The sequence below is a fragment of the Colletotrichum spaethianum genome (assembly GCF_022836535.1).
Source record: "Colletotrichum spaethianum MAFF 239500 DNA, contig09, whole genome shotgun sequence".
In the NCBI taxonomy this organism is placed as follows: domain Eukaryota; kingdom Fungi; phylum Ascomycota; class Sordariomycetes; order Glomerellales; family Glomerellaceae; genus Colletotrichum; species Colletotrichum spaethianum.
In genome coordinates this window covers 1,005,063-1,027,301 of record NW_026054779.1, presented here as the reverse complement: position 1 = coordinate 1,027,301, position 22,239 = coordinate 1,005,063, and the positions used below count along the sequence as shown (strand labels likewise).

Here is a 22,239-nt window from a genome sequence, read left to right as displayed (position 1 = left end):
CAGAGACCCGTTCTAACCCTAGTCTTGAACCCCCTGCGCCCTTTGCCATCATGAGGGTCTAGGGCTGGCCTATTCGTCAAGCCCGCTTGAAAGCGGGCTTGTTTCCAGGGCGTTGTGGCAGAGTGGTCTAATGCGCAAGACTAGAAATCTTGTTCCTTCGGGAGCGTCTGTTCGAATCAGGCCAACGTCGATTTTTGTTTTATACCATTGAGGTCATTACTGTAAGTCTATACTGACCTTTAACATGAACTTGAGAACTCTAGACAAATGCATGAACACAGCGAAAATCTGTAGAAGTTGGGCTGTTTAGCACCATGAGGAAATCGACCCTCAATTCATGGCTTATTCCTGGCACAGGATCAGCCCCCGGTTTCAAATGCCCAGCGACTGGAATGAGAACCCCTTGCCGATATCGTCCTCTGCTTCTGCCACGAACGCACTTGATCCAATGTAGAAGGCCTGCCCACTTACCTCGATCCTCCAAGCTTTGTCTCCGCCAACCTCAACCTCTTCTACTGCCGTACCAACAAAGGCATTCTTGTACCCCTCAACAGCTCTTGAGACCAGGCTATGATATGCCCTTGGCTCGCCCAGTTTCCTCTGGCCTTTCGCCATGGCCAAAGCCACTCTCGCCTGCACAACAGAGCCTGTTGGACTCCGATCAATCTGCTGGTCGCCAAAGAAGTACAGGCCTGTCTCTGCGCCTACACAGCCCGGTGTCGTGGGAACTTTGTCATTGCTACCTGTGTCTGTGATCATGACGCCATACAAGTATTGCGGGCTTTCGTCGTCTGGGTTGTGTAGACGGCCTCGAAGATCGGGCGAGGCATTAAACGTCTCTTTCAACACCTTCGCGGCGTTACTGAGCCCTGAAATGTCGGGTTTCGTAAGTGAAGCAGGAAACCCCAATGCTGAAGCGGAGACGATGACGTAGAAAGCGCCGCCGAAGCCAACATCGACGGTAACCTGTGCATCATCGCTCAACTCAGCCCAGCGCATGTTTGTTGGTATCGACACGGGCAGACCAATTGCGGTCACAAATGTTGGTACTGAGAGGAACGTGATGAGACGACTCGTGTCCGTTCTCCAGGAACCATTCACCTCGACAACGGGGACTGTTATCCGCACAAGTCCAACCGGAGCATGTAAGTGTACTTCAACTTCCTTCCGGTCTCTGTCAAACCGAAGATCTCGGCGCCGCGGGAAAATGGTTGCATCGGTACAATCGACAAGAAACCTGCCGAGGGCGATGGTGGCGTGGCCGCACATAACGCCGTATCCTTCGTGTGTGAGAAACAGCGCGCCCATGTGAGCTTTCCCCGAGTCTACCAATTCCGTATGTGGTCTCAATACAGCTCCATACATGTCTCGGTGGCCACGCGGCTCGTAGATAATGCTGCGGCGGATATGGTCATGGTGAGATCGGGCCAGTGAGCGCTGTTCCAGGAGTGTGCCGCTGTGGATTTGTTGTTTGTCAAACAAAGGGCTTGTAGGTTGATTGTGAGAGCTTGTGGAATGGGGGACTCACGGGATGTCGGGGTAGCCAGCGTACACGATGCGTGCCGGTTCTCCCGAAGTGTGCATTTCAACAGTCCGTATCTCAGAGCCCACGAGGGGTTGAATGAATGAAGGTACACTCATTGTATCTTTGTATGGGGTGATTTTACAGTGTCGGGATTGGGGAGATGACTTCACCGTTGACGATGTACCGAGAAAACCTTGGATGATGCGATTGGAGACAAGGGGCAAGGCTCAAGGCTGGTTACGAACTCCCCGAGTCGGCCCCACTTCACGGCCGCTGTTCCGATGTCGGGATCATCAGTGGCTCTTGAGCCTCAGAGAACACCGTACGATCATGCCGCAACATATCCATGAAGCGGAGAGCGCAATATTTTGAAGCTACGACACATTAATTCATCATTTGCATCTTCAACTCGAAGACTAATTCCATGAGGTGTTATGAACTTTTCATGACGAGGACCTTCAAGCAGCGGCATCGGCAAAACTCCTTTGGCATGGATATGGTCTACTGTCTTACTTGGGATTCAAGACACACAACTTCTGATGTCTGAACGCGCAATGTGTGAAAATATCTAAGAGCCTCATTGGAAGTGTGACAGTACGACGGCAGAGTCCTCATGTCGTCTGACCCATTGTGCAATCTAGACCCCGAAAGCTTGATCAGCGGCCAAACCGCCTACCATAAGAAACATCGGATTTTCGAGCTTTTCGCGTGGGCAGCAGAAGCCACTCGTCGCCGACAGAGTACGGGCGGGCACAATTTTCTTGACAAGAATTGATATTCCCCAGTATTCATCCCTCGCCAACCATGCAGTTATGCATATGTTGAGTCGCCGGCCAACGGTTATTCTTAGCCAACAATGGCATTGGGATTTCGGAGATACAAAAGAAAAGGCCAATGAAGTCCAACTCTTCCGATCCCATGCTGACAGCAGATGTCTCGATGGCCCGACGGACTCAAAGAACTATTTTCAGAAATCTGTGGTCCCTCATTTCACTTCCCGTCGCGGAAGACTAACCTCACTAACACTAGCTCGCTCGGAATCTATCCCACCGTATTAGGTTCACGGCCACATTCTGACAGGCTCACGGGCTTCTGGAAGTCGCAAAACGTCTTGCAAGACACGCCACCGGCCCGCCATTAGGGGATACATCCCGGAACCAAAGGCATGATGCTTGTCGTCTAAACACCAGAACATCGTGTAGAAAAAAAAGGCCGAACACTTCCTCGTACGCAGTGGCGCCTATTGATCCTGTATACGCAACACGACGCCCGGTCAGCACATCTCCAAACCAGGCCAGACGCGCTCTTCTGCTGCGCGCCTCAACGATCCGAAGTCTATGTCTGCGATAAACGCGAGAAACCATTGAAAAGGGCTCTGGTTTTCTTCACTTCATGCCCGTCGCGGGCGTCAGGCCCGAACCCGAGCTTCTTTCTTCTCTTGTCTTCTTTCCTCTTCGTTCTAGTTCATGCTATTCTTCAGCTCTGACCCTTAGGAACCGTTACCCTCAGACCACGACGTTTCATCAGACCAGACTTGATGAGACTGCAGCAGCCCGCTAAGTTTTCGAGATGCACATCTCATCGCTAGTGGTCGTGCCAAGCTTGTCTGCGCTGCTCGTCGCAGAGTTTGCCGTCGCTTCCGCCGTGGATCACCTAGAGGGAATTATAACCAAACCCGTCTCTTCGGCCCCGTTCCACAACGTGACTCCGGCCCCAGATCCAGGCCATGCATTTCACCGACTTTTGAAAGCCCGACAGGGAGACCCGGGAACCTCCGATGGCCAGACGAACTTCATCGCGTGGTATTCACAGTCGAACAATTGGATATCAGCAATATGTCCGTCGCAAGACTACTTCGCCGCCAACGAGAAGTTTGGGGTCTGCTGTCCACGGAATAGCCCATACTGTAACGTGGCGACGGCGTGCGGAGGTCCATTCAATAACTACGCCACTGGACCAAACTATCAAGCAGACTGGTAGGCTCTTGTCTGGAACCCGATGGAAACGGCAAACTGACACCAAGCAGCGGTCCGAATAATACTTGCGATACCATTACCATGCTGCAGTCCCAGGGCAGCACTGACGCACGCAGTATTATCTTCTGTATCGCCATGTCAGATTTGTACGTCCTTCCAAACACCTGGTACCGCGTCACCTATCTACGTAAGTCTATTAGACATTGTTACACCCTGCCTCGACTAACAATGTTTGTCGGTCCCTGTAGCAGAACCAACAGCAACAGTGACCGTGAGTGCATTAGTGACGACAACCCTCCAAGTTTTGAATGGCACAAGCGGCCGTTCTGCCTATCCCTTTAAGTCGCCGCCCACAGGAGCGGCAATGCTTCTCGCGGCAGCAACTATTACGTTCATCATATTTGTGGTACCCTGAACATGATTTTGCAGCTACTGAGATGATGAGCTTACGTACGCTCTTTGTGTAACAGAGATGAGGATACACATGAGCTCAGTATATCCCAGAACAGAAAGGATCCAAAAGCCTGGGTCTGACATGGACAAGAAAAGCAGCATAGAGGAGCTTGCCACCACCATACAAACTCTTGACTGAGTCAGCGACTCGGTATGGTGGTAAAGCAAAATCGCTGCGGCAGCACGAAGGCTTTGGGATGCGAGAAAGCGCGTTTGCAGATCCCCGGAGACGAACGGCATGCAAGAGCGGTCCTAATGATGAAAGGTTAGTGGGAGTTAAGCAAGTAGTATTCATTGCGACCAAACTTCAACATGAAAATAATTGGTTTACATAACAATTTACAGTCCAGCATATCTTATCCGAAAGGAAAACTGTACGAATAGACCCTTTCCGGGAAGCTGTTGCTTTATAAGGGGTAGACTTGACAAACAAACTTATGTATTTTTGCATCTCAAAATGACCAAAACTGACCAAGCACTCTCCAAATAGAAGGAGCATGTGCCCAGAAATCCTACGCAGCCATGCATAAGTTCTAGACGGTGTCCGTAGCCGGATACCTACGGCCGGACCCCCACTCCGTTCGGCCCCGCTCTTAGACTTTAACCACCCTCCTGAGCCGAGACCCCTCGACCTCGGCCCTTTTCCTCCCTTTGACTCAGCCCACTGTCCCTATTATCAAAATTTTGCATCCGGAAGATAATTCCTCTACGGGTCTACGAGAACCATCCGGACCACCCATAGAAGAAAGCACACACACAATAGGCACCAGGGCAAACTCGCCCGACACTCGCGCCACCAAACCTGGCTAACCAGGCGCGGCAGCCTCACAACACACCAAGCCCTCCTCGATCCTTAACTCGTACTTCGGACGCGAGAGACCCCCGACCTTCCCCCGAAACTCCTCCACTCCCCTTCGTCCGATCACACTTCTCCCTTTCCTTGCTCCGACCCATCAAAGCCAGGCGTCTGCCGACTTGCCTCACCACCAAACACCCATCCATCCCATATCTCACGTCATCGATTCAAAACATGGCCACCCCCAACTTTTCACCTTACCCCATCTGCAGTGCATGATTCGCACGGCGCTCGGTCCAGTACTCGTTCACCAGGAAGTTCGATCGAAGTGCTTCCTATGCCGACGGAATAGCCCCCGAAACCCCCGTATTACCCAGGCGCTGATTCATCGGCTAGACAACAGACCTCGAAGCTTGCTGCTGAGTCAGTGACACACTGCTAGATCAAACGGGGAGCCCTTGGCTTAGAGCCTGATCGATGACTGCGTTATAAGTGCAGTAATGGCCATACCATAGTAAAAAAATACCTCAGGTTGAAATTAAGTAGAGTTTCCTATATTATTAAGGCTTAAATTAGGTAATGTATTACTGTTATCCCTGTAGAGGTTATTATCCTTACCACTTTCCCTTTTCTCTAGGCTAAATAAGCTTTATTTCCCTTTACTTTTATCTATATTATTATTTCTTATTAAATTACTATAAATAATTACTATAATTACTTATACTTTTATAATAAGTAACTAATAAAATAAAAAAAGGCTTTTTATTAATATAAAAAGCTCTATTATTATTTAACTAATTACCTTAGCTTCTATTACTAATAAATAAAAAAACTTATTATATTAATTAAAAAGAAAACTAGTAAAAAAGTAATAGCTTAATAAAGAAGTTACTTAAAATATTATTAAAGTTTATAATAAAAATAATAATAAAAAATATAATAAAGTTAATAATAAATCCTTAAATAATATATTACTTTTTCTTAAAGATTTATTTAGTTAATAAATACTAATATACTCTTATACTATTTAGACTTTAAAGCTTATTTATTACTTTATAAAGAAGCTTTTTAATTTATATTATAATAAAAACCTTAATACTAATAAAACTATTATAAAAAAGCTAGTCTTTAAAGATCTTATAGTATAAATTAATATTAAAAACTAATTTATTAGTTTTATAACTAATAAATAAATAAAAAATAAATATAATAGTAAAAAAAAAAGGTTTTTTATTTAAATATTTATTACTTATAAGTTAAGTAATATATTTAATAAAGATAATAAAAAGGTCTTTTATAGTAATAAGGTAAAAAAGAACTTTTTAATTACTTATTTAAAGTATAAATAGGTTTTTAAAAAAAGGTTAAGACTACTAGATCTATATAAAGAGATATAAGGTATAAATATTAAAAAAAGTAATATTATATTATTAATTAATAAGGTTATATATAGCTAAAAGACTAACTCTAAGGTAAATAAGAATAAAGAAAATAATAAAAATAATAATAATAACTTAGAGAATATATAAAAAAATTAGTCTCTTTATATACTATTATAATTATTTATATTATTTCTTAGTACTTTTATATTTTTATAAAACTAGTAATTTAATAAATAATTTTAGTAATAGTATATCCTTATTAATAATAATAAGTTACTAAAAAAAAGACTTACTACTACTAAAGCTAACGCTTATATTAGTAAATTAATATAAGAGCTTAAAAATAAATATTTTAGTAATAAAAAAGAAGTACTAAAGTTAAAGCTATAAAAAAAAAATAAAAAAAAAGTAACTATTATAAAAAAAAGCTAAGGTTAATAAGGTAATAAAAGACCTTATAAGGTTTAAAAAAGATCTTAATTATAACGTTTATTTAGTTATTTTAAACTAATTAATAACAAAAAAAAAAACTAATAGTTTTAAAAGTAAAATATTAAAATTTACTATTAAGTAATAAATTAAAGAAAATATATTATATAGAGGTTTATAAGTAAGAAATTAGGTACTAGTAGTAGGATCTTTTTATTTATAATAATCCTTTATAGTAATCCTTAGTACTAGTCTACTTATAGAAATATCTTTTAAGTAGTATTCTTATTTCCTCTTATAGTATTTCCCTTAACTATTAAACTATAGTTCTCTTTCTAAAGCCTTATTAAACTATAGTTCTTTTTCTAAAGCCTTTTATAGTACTACTTAAGTATAAGCTTTTATGTAGTAGTTAAGCTAGTTTTTTTTTTTCTTTTACTTAAACTAAAACTAGAACTAGATAGCTTTTATTTAAGAGACTAAAAGGACTTTAAAAGAGGTTAATAATAGTACTAGTTTTTACCTATTAGCTCTATAGTAAAAAGAATAGACTTAATATAGTTTATATTTTTTTTTATAATAAGAACTCTTTTAATATAAATAATAGTTAACTAGATAACTAGAAAGATATAAGTTAATTATTATAGTAATTAATTATAGTAATTATATATCTTTAAATATAGCTATAAAATAAGTCTTAGTAGCCTCCTAGAATATAAGAATAGCTATTTTCTAAAAGCAAAAGTTATTTTATTAAAAAACATTATATATAATCTTTTTATAAAGACATTAAAAGGATACCTTTATTATTAGAAGGTTAATTAACTTCTAATATTTATAGATTTTATAAAAAATAATAGCTAAAAATAAATTAGTATTATAATAATTACTTATAGTAATTAAATAAATACTTACTACTAGCCTTTTAGTGTCTTTTCTTTAGAGGGGTAACTATAACCTTCTTAAGCGTTTTTTTAGTAACCTTTTTAGCTAAGGGTTTTTTTATTAGGGCTTTAATAGTAGAGGACTTTTTAGTACTATTCTTTTTTATAAAAAGCTTTTTAGTACCCTTTTTTAAAAGGCATTTATAAAAAGCTTAGGCTACTAATATTATAATAAGTCTAAATAGTTAATAATTTTTAAGAAAAATAGAATAAAAAAAAAATAACTTATAAAAGTTATTATTATTATTATTATTATTATTAAAAAAAAAAATTTAAAAAAAAAAGAAAAAAAGAAAATAAGTAAAAAAATATAAGTAAAATAAATGTAATTAATAGTTAAAAAAAATATAAAAAATAAAGTAATTTATAGTTATTTTATTTATTATTTTTAACTTATTTTTATTTTTTCTTTTTTTTAATTTTACTTTTTTTTTTTAATAATAATAATAATAACTCTAAAAAAAATTAATTTAAAAATAAAAAACTAATTATTTTATTTATTTTAAAAGTATTTTAACTTTTATTTAATTTTCTATTTATTATTAAGGATATTTTTTTTTTAGCCTTTATAAGGTCTATTTATATTTATTTGTTTATAGTAATTAATTATAGTAACTTAACTAATATTTCTTTAGGCTATTTACTAAGCTCTAGTACTAGTATAAAGTAAAAGGCTAATAATAGCTACTCTAAGAATATATATACTAAAAAAGCTTATAAGCGTATTAAGGAAATAATAAAGGAAATAAAAGAGCTTAAGAGGACTAAAAAGTCCTTTATTACTTAAAAGAATTATAAGCTAATTACTCTTAAGAAGTCTTAGCTATATATTAATAGTATAGCTTTAATTAAAGCTAATATAAAGGCTAAGGTAATTAATAATATTACTGTTATAGTATAAATAACTTTCTTTTTATCTATTTTATACTTATTTTTAACTTTAAAAATAAATAAGCAAAAAGTAACTATTTAGAAATTATTACTATATAACTTAGTCTTTATTAGGTCTCTTTTAAGAGCTAAGCCCTTATCTAAATTAATAATAATAATTAAGTTATTTAAAATAATAATAATAATAATAACTAAAAGAAGATTTTTTTTTTTAGTTTAAAAAAGTAAATAAAAGAAAAGCTAACTAATCTTAAAGATTACTATAACTTTAAAGTTAGTTCTTTTTTTATTAAAAGCATTAATATTTAGCAAAAAATATAAATACTTATTATTAAATATAAAAAAATAAGTAATTATTATAAAAAATTATTATAAATTACTAATAAAACTAAGATCTTATTTATTAAGAGTACTACTATATAACTAATGGAAAGGGGCAGGGTTTCGCGTTTTCATTTTTCCTTTTATCAGCCTGCAGACACAATCACAGGCCTGATCAGATGTGACTAAGCAGGACCCTTCCAAGTACAAAAGGGGGCTCTAGTCAGATACTATCACAGAGATCGGGATCTCATCACGAAGCAGACAGAGAAGCTTGACATCTTTAGACAGGCACTTAGACAGACACGGACGAATTCATCACTTTGATATCTAAACAAGACGTGTAATAAGTGACTGTTGCTTTGTTTCCTTAGGCCTGACTAGACCTCTAAGGTCTAGGAGGGTATCCTCCTCCTCCAGAGATCACGACACACACATGCGTACCACTTAGCAACAAGGGCAAATCCGAACAGACTGCAAGACGTGAAGGATACACTTTTCTGGTTTGCTCATGGCCCTGATCAGGCCAAGGAGGACCTGAAAAGAGTAGTATCTCACGGTCTAGGCGTTGGGGTAGTCACTTGGGGTAATCGGTCACTCCAGGTGCACTCGTGACGATACTGGGACCTTGGTGTTTGGTGTGGTTTGTGTGTCAACTGCCCACTTGCTGGCTTCCTTTATCCCACGCAGTTTCAATGGTGCCTCGTGGCGGAATCGAACCGCCGATCTTCTCATTGTTTTATTTCGATTACGCGACAAATCCGATATCAGTACCTCGAAAATAGCTTCAACCAACAGAACATATCATCGAAAAGATATGAAGGAAACGATATCCTCGACCTGATCAGACTCAGTCCCAGACGTGGGAGTGAGCCTGACCCTGAGAAACCGCAATGGACAAGACCCAAGAAAAGCGGGATTCTTCGAAAAAGCAAAGAAACGAACGACCAGCCATGACGACACAATACGGCCAGACAAACCTTCCGCGTGGGCGATCCTTTTGTGGGCAAGCACTGAGCAAGCCCAATCGGAGAAAGGAGCCCGCAAGACGTGAGAGGAAGAAGAAAAACGATAAGATAAGAATGATACCTTCTGCTGGGATCAGTGAGCTAAGAAGCTCTCTCAGCGTAGGTTACGGAATGATCACGACCACGAACCAAGCCCAGAACTTCTCGAGATCTTGTTATCATGCAAGCCTCGGTCTGATCAGGTTCGACATTGCGCTATTAACGGAGACTAAACGTCTCAGCGTTGATGGATCGGCAGCAATGGAAATTCAACGTTCCTTTAGGATTGGCCTGGACTTGACGAGCACCCCCTTTGGAAACTCAATCAAGGACGCAGTAAACCAATGCCTTATAAGAACATATGAAATACTGCTCCCAAGTCTGATCAGGTTGACAGACTGGGCCAGGCAGCAACTCCGAAGAGATTTTACGCGCAGCACCCCAAGATCAATTCAGAGTGATCGATACCATTTACACTTCCCACAACTGGCCTGCCAGGATATCAGCAACATGTCTGAGCCGACCCCATCAACGACCGACACGGGGCAGCTCGGAGGTCTGACTGATCAGGCAGCCTCATTCGCCGGTGAAGCTTTCCAGAGTTACCGAGGCCCTGACGACAATGTGGACACTGAGTCTGAGACCGGTCCTGGGATTCCCAACTTCGGAACCACCAAGAGAAGCGAGGGCAAGGACCCAAGCTCAGGCTATCGGCAGTACAAAGGGAGTCCTGATCAGGCCGGCGAGGACATAAGCCCTTCCCCTGATCTGGCACCAGACTCCCTTACTGCGGCAGACTTCCGGGCCCAGCAACTCTTGATGGCGAACCTATTAACAATGGTCAACGCAAGCATGACCAAGGACCAAGGGTCTGTTAAGCCTGATCAGGGCGGGACAGATTACCTGCGTCGGTCAACCATCAAGATGCCACCGCCGGACACCAAAGGGGCCCCCACCTTTGATGGCTGTAACATCACCGATTTCCTTGACAAGTATGAAGCCTTGACTGGGCTTGCTGGTTACTCTGACAAAGAGAAGACAAAAGCGTTGCCATGGTACTTACCTGATGAACACCGAGCAACGGTGAAGATCAAGGCTGAAAAGGAGACTTGGCAAGAACTAAGCAAGTTCCTTCTTGACACTTACGGACAACTCGACGAAGAAGTCATCCTTCAACCGAACCGCCGCATCAAGGACCTTATGAAGGGAGACTTGATCAGGGACGATAACCTGACAGAAACTGCAACTTTGTTTCAGAAGGTTGAGAGCGTAAGAGAAAAGGCAAAGGCTAAAGGGAAGCCTGTGATGGGCGCCCAAGAGCTGATTGAGCTTTTTGCTATGCGATTTTCCGAAAACACGATTATGGCAGTGTCCTTGCAGATGGGACTTTCCCCTGCTGATCTGTTTGAGAGAGGGAACTTCAGCGCCTTCAAGAGGGCAATGCTCGCATGGGTGGGACAGAAGTCAAGATACAAGGGTCATTACGGAGATTCTGACACTTCTGCCTCCTCCTCATCAGCTACGGTTCCCTATTCCTCAAAGCGGCCTTCCAGCCCTGATCAGGTCAAAGGTACACTCCCTAAGAAGTCTGCTTTCAAAGACATCAAAGTTACGACTGATCCTGCTATGGACGAACTTTCGAAAACAGTAGCAGCCCTTACACTCGCTGTAAAAGCCAGTCTTGAAGCCCAGACTATCTCTAACAGTCAACCCATGGTTGCACGTAGTTATAACGTCTCTGCATCCGGTCCTCCACGGCTATATACACCACCAGCTCGACAACCGTCCTCCTTCAGCAAGCCAGGTTTTGTTCCAGGCCATCCTGATCAGTGTTGGTATGATGCATGCGACCAAAGAAGGTATTGGATGTGCCCGCAACTCAAAAAGGACAAAGAGGCCAACCTGATCATGTTGGACCACGACGTCTACAAGTATGGGGTACTTCGAGGATCGAACGTTGAGGTAAACGAAGTTCCTGATGTTGTTATCTGGGAAGCCCGCAAAAACTACCAGCCTGACCGGGTTACTATCCTCACCCATGTGGCGAACAACACCTTGTTCCCAGAAGCCGCAAAAGCAGCAAAACGTATGATTGACCAGGGTGTTGGACGTCCCTTTCAACCTGAGATACAGTGCTACCCACCGCTGTACACCCAAGACGCCCGGGTGAATCTTGTCAAATGCGTCTCAGTATCCCCTAAGACACACGCCGAAGTCTTCCTAACTCAAGGAGCAAAAGTGAACGCGGTTACCAGGTCATTGGACACAATGCCGCGACCTATTCTGCGCCGCCCTGATCAGGCAAGGCCCCATTCAGTACGCCAAGGCTTTGTTTCGAAAAACATGCATCGAAGAGGGAGCACTTCCAGCACTGGCTCCCAGGCTGAGGAAATGAACATAGATGCCCGTGCCCAGACTCCTCCGCCGACACAACCTACCGGTCCAGTGCACCCTGATCAGGCCTATCAGACTCCTGAAAGTTCAAGGTCCCCTTCTGTTCAAACTGTACCAGCGGGTGAACACGCCAGCTTCGCATATGGCCCAGGATATGCTCAAGGAGCTGCCGAGGAGAGTTCTATCCCAGATCAGCTAGAGATAATGGACCGAGCTGCATCTGCTCAAGCCATTGCCAAGAAATTTGGAGGGAATATTACTATTCCCTTCGAAGTTGCGCTTCGAGTCTGGCCTCAGCTCAACCAGGATGCGATGGTAACGATACGCCAGATGCTAGACAGCAATGGGTATTCGGACATCTACCTAGAGGCTCCCTCTGACCTGATCAGGGAGGTGAAACCATACGAAAGATCAGGAGCCCGCGAGGCAATCGACAGATATAACAGAGACGTCCCGAACCTTATGAGCGGAACTGCCAAGGTCAGACTTATCAAGACGCTTGACTTGACCACCATTGAGTCTATTGTTCCGCACTTTATGATGCCTCACTTTGTGATCAACGTCCGAGTCGGTGGTCTTCGCCCTGATCAGAACGACTTGATCAAGGGTGTCATTGACAATGGTTCACAAATCAACGTTATTTCAAGATCGTACGCAGACAAGCACGCTATCAAGCTTACAACTACGCCGCTTGGGATGAACGCTTTTGATCCCAATTCAGAGCGTGTATCCTTTGACGGAGCAGCTATCGTGCCTGTCTGGGTTGAAGGCCACTGTTTCTTAACCAGCATGTTCGTTGCTGACGATAGAAGGATGAACGAACCACTTCTTCTGGGATCGCCTTTTGGGTTCCATACGCAGATCAACTACGTGTATGGCCCCGACATGATCACGCTGATACTGACAACAGGGCAAACTCGTCTCCATGTCCCGGCCGCATTTCTGAAGTTTGGCAATCCTGGGAAGTTCCTAGATTATCTGCCAGACTGGGACAACTATGTGAGGGCTCTCAAGGACCATCTCCCTGATCAGACCAAGCTGCATCAAGACCAGGAAAACTAGACTCCAGTAACGGTACCAGGACCGTTGCTGGAAAGCTCAAAATTCCTGGACATGAGCTACAAGAGGACGACGAAGAAGTGATCCGGTTATCTGAAAAAGAATCGGATTATCTGGTGAAAATAGCACTGACTACACTCCTTGCCCCAGCTGTGGAGGACGTCTGTAAGACTGCAGCAAAGGTTAGAAGGCACGACAACAAGGGATGTTCTTGCTGCGTTGGAAAGCCCAACCCGCCCCACATCGACACCGATCGTCTTGATCAGGCCTGCCGTCCCAAGGTTTACCTTAACCAGTTGTCAGCGACTATTGGGAAGGTTAAAGCAGAGAGAATCAGGAAGCGGATAGTCAAGCACTTCGACATGATCAACAAAAAGGGAACGCCTTTACCCCCAGAGCAACCGCACAACCGCGAGGTGGATCCGACAAAACATCATCCCCAGCCTGATCAGGCCAAGCGGAATGCAAAGGTATTCACCATGTATAAGGGAAAAGACAAGAAGATACATCCGGTTGACGACCAACCGTCTGACGGATCAACCCCTGACGGCGATCCCCTCTGGAAAGTCAAGAACCTGGCTGAAGCCGAAAAGACAATGCAACCCGATGAGGGACCGTTCCGAGGCCTGATCAGGCCTAAGTATTCAAGTATTGAGCCGTATTCACGCCTCAAGCCAGACAGATTGGCGGCCATCATGGATACACTGGGTCATCTCCTACCCCGCGAGAAGGACCTATTCCTCCAAGTCCTTCTGAACCGCGAAAATGCTCTCGCTTGGGACTTCTCCGAAAACGGCGCGCTTGACCCGAAAGTTGCCCCCCCACAGGTGATCAGGACTGTGCCTCACAAAGCCTGGCGAGAAAAGGGGATTCCAATACCCAAAGCGCTTGAATCGCAAGCTATGGACATTATCCGGGTACGAATCGATAAGGGTATCCTAGAAGAAGGTCATGGGGCTATACGAAACCCTTGGTTTCTTGTGAAGAAGAAGGATGGTTCCCTACGCCTGATCAATTCAGCTACTCGGATGAATGGGGTCACGATTCGCGATGCCTTTGCTCCTCCAGGAGCAGAGAATTTCTCAGAAGACTTCGGCATGTGCCAGATTCTCTCACTCTTGGACTTCTTCTCTGGATACGACCAAGTCCCTCTAGCTGAGGAAAGCAGGGATTTAACAACGTTTGCTACTCCCCTTGGACTTCTACGCATGTGCACCTTACCGCAAGGTGGTACCAATTCTGTGGCACAGTTCATGAGAGTTATCACCCGGATACTCTATGACCTTATACCACATTGTTGCCGGGCTTTTCTTGATGATATCGTCATCAAAGGGCCTACAACCACGTACAACGATGAGGAGCTCCCTGATCAGGCCGGCATTCGACGCTACATCTACGAACATATTCGCTACGTCGACATGGTGCTCTTCAATGTCGAGTTGGCAGGCTGCACAATAGCTGGCAAGAAATCACAATGGCTTCAGAGAACGGCTATTATCGTCGGCTATGTCTGCGGTTCTGGAGGTCGCCGCCCTGATCAGGCGAACGTCATCAAGATCAAGGAATGGGAAGAATGCAAAGACATCAGTGAAGTCAGGTCATTTATAGGGATGACTGGGTTCTACAGATCATGGGTCGACAGATACTCGGAGATCACTTTGCCTTTCCAGAAACTCCTCAAAAAGAACGCCACGTTTACCTGGGGGCCTGATCAGGTCAACGCTATGGATACCCTCAAGTCCAAACTAACAACTTCTCCTGTAATCATTTCATTATCCTATGGCCCAGAAGCTGGGTTAGTGGTCATCAGCACAGATGCGAGCCTGCAAGGTTGGGGCGCAGTACTAAGTCAGATGATCGGTACCCAGAGGGCTGTGGCAAGGTATGAAAGTGGTATCTGGAGAGGCGCTGAGTTAAAATACGACTCTGGGAAACTGGAATTGAGAGCGGTTTTGATGACATTGAAGAAACTCCGAAACTACGTCTACGGTATCAGATTTTTGTTGGAAACTGATGCACAGGTCCTAGTTGCTCAGCTCAACGGAGGGTCTCACGATCTTCCTGGCGCCCTAATCACTAGGTGGATTGCTTGGATACGTCTTTTCGACTTTGACGTCAAGCATATACCGGGGACGAAGAATGTGGTAGCGGATGCGCTATCACGAAAAGCACCAGGGCTGTCCGATATCGAGGAATACGAGAGCCCTGATCAGGTTGAAGATTTCATCGACGCCAACCTCTACTTTGTTCGACTGCACGAATCATTCGGAGGATCCAAATCCGGCATTTCAAAGACCTCTCACCTGCATCAACTCCCTGAAGCATGGCTCCGCCCTGATCAGTACTGGACTGACCGAACGAGACAAATCATCTTCCATCTAAAGACACTATTACGCCCAGATGGAATATCACAGCATACTTTCAGGAAGTTCAAAATAGAGGCCTGGTGTTATCTTGCTCGAGATGGCTATTTATACCGCCGACCAACAAAGAGATGCCCGATCCCTAGACGCCTTATTGACGACCCAAAGATTCAGGAGAACCTGATCAGGAACGCACACGTCGAATCAGGACACCGGGGACGCGATGCAACATTCCATCGGCTTTCTGTATCCTATATCTGGAAAGATATGTACCGGAGGGTGCAGGCCCAGCTCGCGTCATGCCCATCCTGTCAGAAGGCTCGATCAACCCGGATGGACGACTGGCACATCGGTACAGTCCCAGGGGAATTACCGTTTACGAAGATATCTATTGATGTCCAGTGGATTGGTTCCTGGGCACTGATCGAGGGACGTTGTGATATGACGGGTTGGCCCGAAGCAAGGAGGGTAAGGACTGTCACCTCTGATCAGGTCGCCGACTTCATCTGGGAAGACTTTTTCTGCCGCCACGGTGTCTGTGGAGAGATGATTGTCGACGGCGGACCAGAAAACAAAGGGACTGTGGACCGCCTGAATGAAAAGTATGGTATCAGAAAAAGGGTTATATCAGCGTATAACTCAAAGGCGAACGGGGTCAATGAACAAGGCCATAAACCCATTGCGCACACCATCTTGACCTGGTCAGACGGAGGAAAAAGAGATTGGGGGAAAATTGTGCCTACTACGCTGTTTGCAGACCGAACGACAGTCCGCGCACCAACGGGCTACACACCTTTCTTCCTAACTACAGGATACGAAGCGATCACACCCATCGAAGAATCTACCTTGACTTGGAGAGTATTAGACTGGGGACGAGTTCGTGACCCTGATCAGGAACTCGCTGCCAGGATACGCTCCTTTGAACAACTTGAAATCGATAGGGAGACTGCAGCCAAGAATGTGGCTCTTGCGAGACAGAAATCTGCGGATTACTATAACGCACGCCATCAACACACAATGCGGTCAGAGAAGCTTCAGCCTGGCGATTTAGTTCTTGTCTTCGACGAGAAACGCGCAATCGACAAATCGAAAGCTAGGAAACTTACATACCGTTGGCAAGGCCCTTTACGAGTCCACTCTGTGTCTGAGAACTCGGCATCGTACCGCCTAGAGACGCTTGCTGGTGACCTTATCACGAGGGCCACATACGCTGGGAAACGTCTCAAGAGATATATCGAGAACGACGCCGGTTTCTGGGAATCGGAGGATCCTGCGTGGGCCAAAGCCAAGCTCAAAGACGAAATAACCCCCTTCTTCCCAGCCCAGGACCACCAAGACGAACTTTGGGAAGTAGACATGGCTCCTAGCCCTGATCAGGACGAAGACATCATGCAGACACGATCGAGGCTTCAACAGCTACGCCTCGAAAAAGAAAACGACACGCTCCGCAGAGAACTAGAGCATTGGAAGTCATCGTCCAGACTTGCGATTGACATCCAACCCAAGGACTCGGCAAAGGACGCGCAGTATACTGACATGACACAGCAAGCCTGATCAGGCCTGCTGTCATATCCTTTCATTTTCCTTTATTAATGTCTACATCGCACTGTCATTTCCATAACATTTCGCACGCATTTCCTTTCACGAAAAGTTCATTGATTCGGAACCCTTATTGCATTCATCAATAAACTTGGGGACGAGGTTATCTGGGAAAGGAAACGCCTGATCAGACCTAGAAACATCCCAGAATCACCCCAAATCCTAAGCCCAAACCACCAAGTCATCAGACAACCCTATATCCCTAGTCCGAATCCTCATCATCACCCTCCGTCTTCCAGTCAATACTATCCTGCACCCAGATAGAGCCATCCAAGATACCAGGCGACTTTCTCTCCTTCTTAGAAAGCCCCTTATACTGATCCTTGATAAGTTTCATAAGGTCAGACCGAAAGAACTGCGTGGAATCGATAGAAGAGATATTGTTAGGAATGCTTGAGGGGACGCCGCCGCCGCTGGCTCTTCGCTCTTTGGTGCCCTTTACCCGACCCATGTATCCAAACTCCTGGTAAAAGTCCTTGTTTCGATAGCAGCATTGGACTTGAGTCTCGTGGTAAAGGCAATTGGAGCATGCATTGCTGAATTCGTTAGGAAGGGAGACGCATTCCCAGAAGGGGACGAAACAGGCGACCTGATCAGGCCCAGCCCGGACAGCCTGCCAACCCTTTTCGCAGCATTCGCAAGGGACAGCATTGCGACCACCAAGGCCATGGACAGCCAAGGCGGCGCCAGCCTGCATGCGACTAGCAAGCTTCCAAGCCAGGGATCCAAAAGCACCCTGATAACCGGCATAGACGAAAACGCGACGCTTGAACAAGCCAGTCTTGGTATGATCTTGGAGGACTTGAAGGACATTGCCTCTTGCGATAGCCTGCCAGAAGGCCTGAGCAACTTTCTTGCGAGTCTGACCATTCTGAATTTCATCGGCAAACTGGACTTCGCAGTAGAGACTACCGATCGGAGACTCGAGTTTTCGCCACACTAAGGAAGTTGCGATCTGTCTGATCAGAGCTATGAACCTTCAACAGGGAGTAGGGGACGACTTACTGTGGCATTGACAGGAGTTATGGCCAGGTAATTGTTTCCAGCAGGAGGGTCGCAAGTAAAGAACCACGGGTTCCAGGCAGCTTCAGGCTTGCGCTTGGGAGGCATGGCGATGTCTGATCAGGGCTGTGGTGAGAAAGTTAAGTTGATTTGTTGAGTGGTTTTGAGTTGCAGAAAAGATGAAGCTTAAGAAGCAACGTGAAGTTGTGTGGAGGAAGAGAAGAAGTGATCTGAAGGAAGATTCCTGGCCTCTTTTTTTTTTATCCTGCTAACTACGGCCTGCTTCTTCTAATTCACTGATCAGAGGGAAGGAACTAAGAGAAAAGAAGTGATTCACTGTTGTGAACAGGAAGAAGTTATTCACTTTTGTGAACATTGGGCAGATGAACAACTATCTTCTTTACCTTCCTGTATCCACCTTTTTACTCTTTCTCTTCAGCAACTTCGAATTGCTCCTTCCCTCACAACAAGGTCAAGATTCGTCAGAAACAAAGCTATAAAATAAGCCCAAGAAACCCGCCAACAACAACTTTCACTTTTCCTTCTTCCACCACCACCATCAACTTCAGCCACACAATTTCGAGCCAACCAACAATCAACAACACATTATTCCCTTTTTCTTTTTACTTTCTCACCCTGATCAGACCCATCTACACACATCTACAACTCATCATGTCTTCCTTCCAAGCCGTTAACGTTATCTGGAACGCTCCTGCCGGCCCAGATGGAACCAACAACATGTGGGTTTTGGAGCACTGCCAAACTCTCTTCGAGGAATGCCGCATTCAGAATCTCAGCGACAATCTCCCTGATCCGACTAAGCAAACCACGAACGCCATCAAGATGCCGCAGAAATCACAGCACGCGCATCCCGAAGACCTCAAGCCACTCGAAGGGTTCACAGACCCGGCTACTGAAGACCCTATTACTCCGCTGAGACCTCCCAACTGTCCTGGTCCGTCTGATCAGGGCGACGGACCTGCTCCCATGTGGATTCCGAGTAACAACGCGTCTGCCATAAGCATGATGTATAATCGCTGGGGCAAGGGCTTTTCGCAAGATGGTTCTTGGGGGAAGTGGACAAACAACGAGTCAAAAACCTACCTCCCTGGTATCTACAACGCGGTTGGACATTTGGTTAAGCAGTCTTGGATGGCCTCTGACGATGTCCAAAGTCTTGCGGCATTTGCTGCTCGAGATGCCAAGGTCAATTGCTTTGTTGCCGACAGCCCTCCTTGGAGCCGCGACACCCCTACTGTGACGGCCAGACCTGATCAGAAGGACCGGATTCGAAAGGCGGACTGCCTGGCGTTCGTTACCCATCACATCAATCATTTCACTGCCCTCTTCGTTAACCAAGTTACTGGACGATCTTTCTGGTATGACAGTATGTGGAGAGACGGAGATGCAACCCTTCGGTACGCTATTGATATGGACCGTCTCTGCAAGTTCTATCAGAGCGTCAATGCTGCCCCCAACCTGATCAAGGTGATCCGCATGAAAGCAGGCATTGTGATCGGCCCTCAACAGCCTGACGAGTGGACTTGCGGAATGCATGCAGCGGAATTCATCAGATGCTGCATCCGAGACAACGTTACCAACATCGCAAAGAGTCCGACTTGGACGAAGGTTTGGAACGATAGCAGAGGCAACGTCATTGACCACGTTAACCATTTCTGGCGTCAATGGGTTACTGAAGAGTTCAGTAAACCAGGAAACTACGGCAGAAAGGACCTTCGCAATAAGCCGAGGCTTGTACTGGACAGTTATGACAAGAGACTTCGACAAGAAGCATCCAGCAAGCCTGATCAGACTAAGGAGGACACACCGGAATTCTCTAACACCTTTCCTGGGACTTTTAAGCCCATCAAAAAGACGCCTTCTTCAGCACCTCAAGACGACGATCTCACCAGTCTCTTTGGTTCGATGCGCCCCCCCTCAGATACTGGTGCGCCACAGGACCAGCCAGGCTTCTCTACCACGCCAGCCCCAGAAGGTAACGTGGTGAGGCCATCTCCTAAGCCTGATCAGGCTCAGGATGTAGACGACGAAGAGGAGGTTAGCGATGCTGAGTCTGAGGCCACCGCGAAGCCCGCGCTCCCGCGCTGCCCCCTTAACCTCAAGCGATTGTCTAATGTGGCTTCTACTGCGTACATGAAGGCTGAAGGACAGCGAAATGCTTATGAGAAAGCCCTGTTCAATACACAGGAGCAGCGCCACAAGCTAAGGGAGCGCAGGGTCAAGTCTATTACCGACTACACCAGGGACGAATATGTTAGTATGTTCGAGAACCCTTATGAGACGGTGGCAGTGCGACAGCGCCCTTGGCAGCTGTTTCTACGACCTACAATTGCACCTGGATGGGAGGGTCATAAGCGGTATGATCAGGGACGGGAGTGGGATGCTAAGTTCGAGGAGGAGCGTCTCGAGGCTGAGAGGGAGGCAGCTCGTAACGAGGCGAGTGGCTCGAGATACTCTTTCCGCCGCCGCTAGGAGGACATCACAGGTCTGATCAGGGAGGATACAATAAGGAGGATTGGTTTTTGCTTTTACATGTCGTCTGCCCCTATGCTTTTACACTTTTCTCCTTTTAATATGTTGCGCGAAGAAGAAAACTGGGGGACGATTGGAAAGGGGCAGGGTTTCGCGTTTTCATTTTTCCTTTTATCAGCCTGCAGACACAATCACAGGCCTGATCAGATGTGACTAAGCAGGACCCTTCCAAGTACAAAAGGGGGCTCTAGTCAGATACTATCACAGAGATCGGGATCTCATCACGAAGCAGACAGAGAAGCTTGACATCTTTAGACAGGCACTTAGACAGACACGGACGAATTCATCACTTTGATATCTAAACAAGACGTGTAATAAGTGACTGTTGCTTTGTTTCCTTAGGCCTGACTAGACCTCTAAGGTCTAGGAGGGTATCCTCCTCCTCCAGAGATCACGACACACACATGCGTACCACTTAGCAACAAGGGCAAATCCGAACAGACTGCAAGACGTGAAGGATACACTTTTCTGGTTTGCTCATGGCCCTGATCAGGCCAAGGAGGACCTGAAAAGAGTAGTATCTCACGGTCTAGGCGTTGGGGTAGTCACTTGGGGTAATCGGTCACTCCAGGTGCACTCGTGACGATACTGGGACCTTGGTGTTTGGTGTGGTTTGTGTGTCAACTGCCCACTTGCTGGCTTCCTTTATCCCACGCAGTTTCACTAACTACTAGTATATAGCTTTTAACTAGCTTTTTATTAAAGTCTATTACTTAAAGGTTTAACCTTTTATTTACTTTAAAGTTACTTTTAAAGTAGGCTTTCTTTAGCTTAGTTAAAGTCTATTAGCTACTATAAATATCTTTATAAAAAAAGAATCTCTTCTTTAGTTAGTCTTAACTAAGTATTAGAAAGTCTTTACTTTTAAAGATTATAAACTCTTAAAAATTATTTCTTATTTCTACTAAAAAAAAAAGTAAATAAAATTAAAATTTTATAACTAATAGACTTTACTAATTAATTATTTTTTAAGTAATTTATTCTTTAATATTACTTTACTATAAGTTAATAAAGTAAAAGTTTTTTTTATATTATTTAATATTATTACTTAACTTAGAACTTTAAGTTAACTATTAAGTAATTAATTAAAGAAATAAGCTAATTACTATAACTAATTATTATAAATTACTAATATAAATATAAGTTTAAGGCTCTTTTACTTTATTCTCTTAAAAGAAGATTCTTTTTAGTCTTATAAAAATATAAGATAAAGTTACTTTTAACTTAGAGGTAACTATAAGATTTAGTTACTTAATAATAAAAGCTTTTAAGCCTTTATAAGAGGTTTTACTACTTTATCTTTAGCTTTAATTACTTATTAAAGCATATTTAACCTCTTAAAAAAAGGTTTTTAATATAGCTTATAAGGCTATATAAGCTTATAACTTTAATTTTATTAAAGAAATAGTAAAGAATATTTAAAAAGAGAATGTAACAGCACAACTCCCCTAGCCCGATGGTTGTACGTCACAAGGGCATATAAGCAGTGTTGACAGCAGGGCTTGCACGCGTGCAAGCACTGACGGATCTTTTGGGTCAATTGGG

The 22,239-nt window shown here is 44.1% G+C and overlaps 6 protein-coding genes and 1 non-coding gene across 7 annotated transcripts; 5 read left to right on the top strand and 2 right to left on the bottom strand.

The window, feature by feature from the left end:
- Positions 1 to 108: 108 nt before the first annotated feature.
- Positions 109 to 190, top strand: ColSpa_tRNA_118. The gene has a single exon. It is a non-coding gene; the product is annotated as a tRNA-Ser (tRNA).
- Positions 191 to 372: 182 nt separating this feature from the next.
- On the bottom strand, positions 373 to 999 carry ColSpa_04486 (transaldolase; the record flags this gene model as incomplete). The annotated part of the gene is given in 2 exon segments (XM_049270698.1): positions 373 to 459; positions 472 to 999. 2 exon segments carry the CDS (start codon positions 997 to 999, stop codon positions 373 to 375), a joined length of 615 nt encoding a protein of 204 aa, XP_049126655.1.
- A 2,583-nt stretch (positions 1,000 to 3,582) lies between these two features.
- ColSpa_04485 (uncharacterized protein) lies at positions 3,583 to 3,916 on the top strand (the record flags this gene model as incomplete). The annotated part of the gene is made up of 2 exons (XM_049270697.1): positions 3,583 to 3,688; positions 3,804 to 3,916. The coding sequence occupies 2 exons, from the start codon at positions 3,583 to 3,585 to the stop codon at positions 3,914 to 3,916; spliced, it is 219 nt and encodes a 72-aa protein (XP_049126654.1).
- Positions 3,917 to 10,234: 6,318 nt separating this feature from the next.
- Positions 10,235 to 13,180, top strand: ColSpa_04484 (uncharacterized protein; the record flags this gene model as incomplete). The annotated part of the gene is made up of 1 exon (XM_049270696.1): positions 10,235 to 13,180. The coding sequence occupies one exon, from the start codon at positions 10,235 to 10,237 to the stop codon at positions 13,178 to 13,180; it is 2,946 nt and encodes a 981-aa protein (XP_049126653.1).
- Positions 13,181 to 16,557: 3,377 nt separating this feature from the next.
- ColSpa_04483 (uncharacterized protein) lies at positions 16,558 to 17,094 on the top strand (the record flags this gene model as incomplete). Its single annotated transcript, XM_049270695.1, has 1 exon — positions 16,558 to 17,094. One exon carries the CDS (start codon positions 16,558 to 16,560, stop codon positions 17,092 to 17,094), a length of 537 nt encoding a protein of 178 aa, XP_049126652.1.
- Positions 17,095 to 17,341: 247 nt separating this feature from the next.
- Positions 17,342 to 18,249, bottom strand: ColSpa_04482 (uncharacterized protein; the record flags this gene model as incomplete). Its single annotated transcript, XM_049270694.1, has 2 exons — positions 17,342 to 18,094; positions 18,145 to 18,249. The coding sequence occupies 2 exons, from the start codon at positions 18,247 to 18,249 to the stop codon at positions 17,342 to 17,344; spliced, it is 858 nt and encodes a 285-aa protein (XP_049126651.1).
- A 564-nt stretch (positions 18,250 to 18,813) lies between these two features.
- Positions 18,814 to 20,634, top strand: ColSpa_04481 (uncharacterized protein; the record flags this gene model as incomplete). Its single annotated transcript, XM_049270693.1, has 1 exon — positions 18,814 to 20,634. The coding sequence occupies one exon, from the start codon at positions 18,814 to 18,816 to the stop codon at positions 20,632 to 20,634; it is 1,821 nt and encodes a 606-aa protein (XP_049126650.1).
- Between the last annotated feature and the right edge of the window lie 1,605 nt (positions 20,635 to 22,239).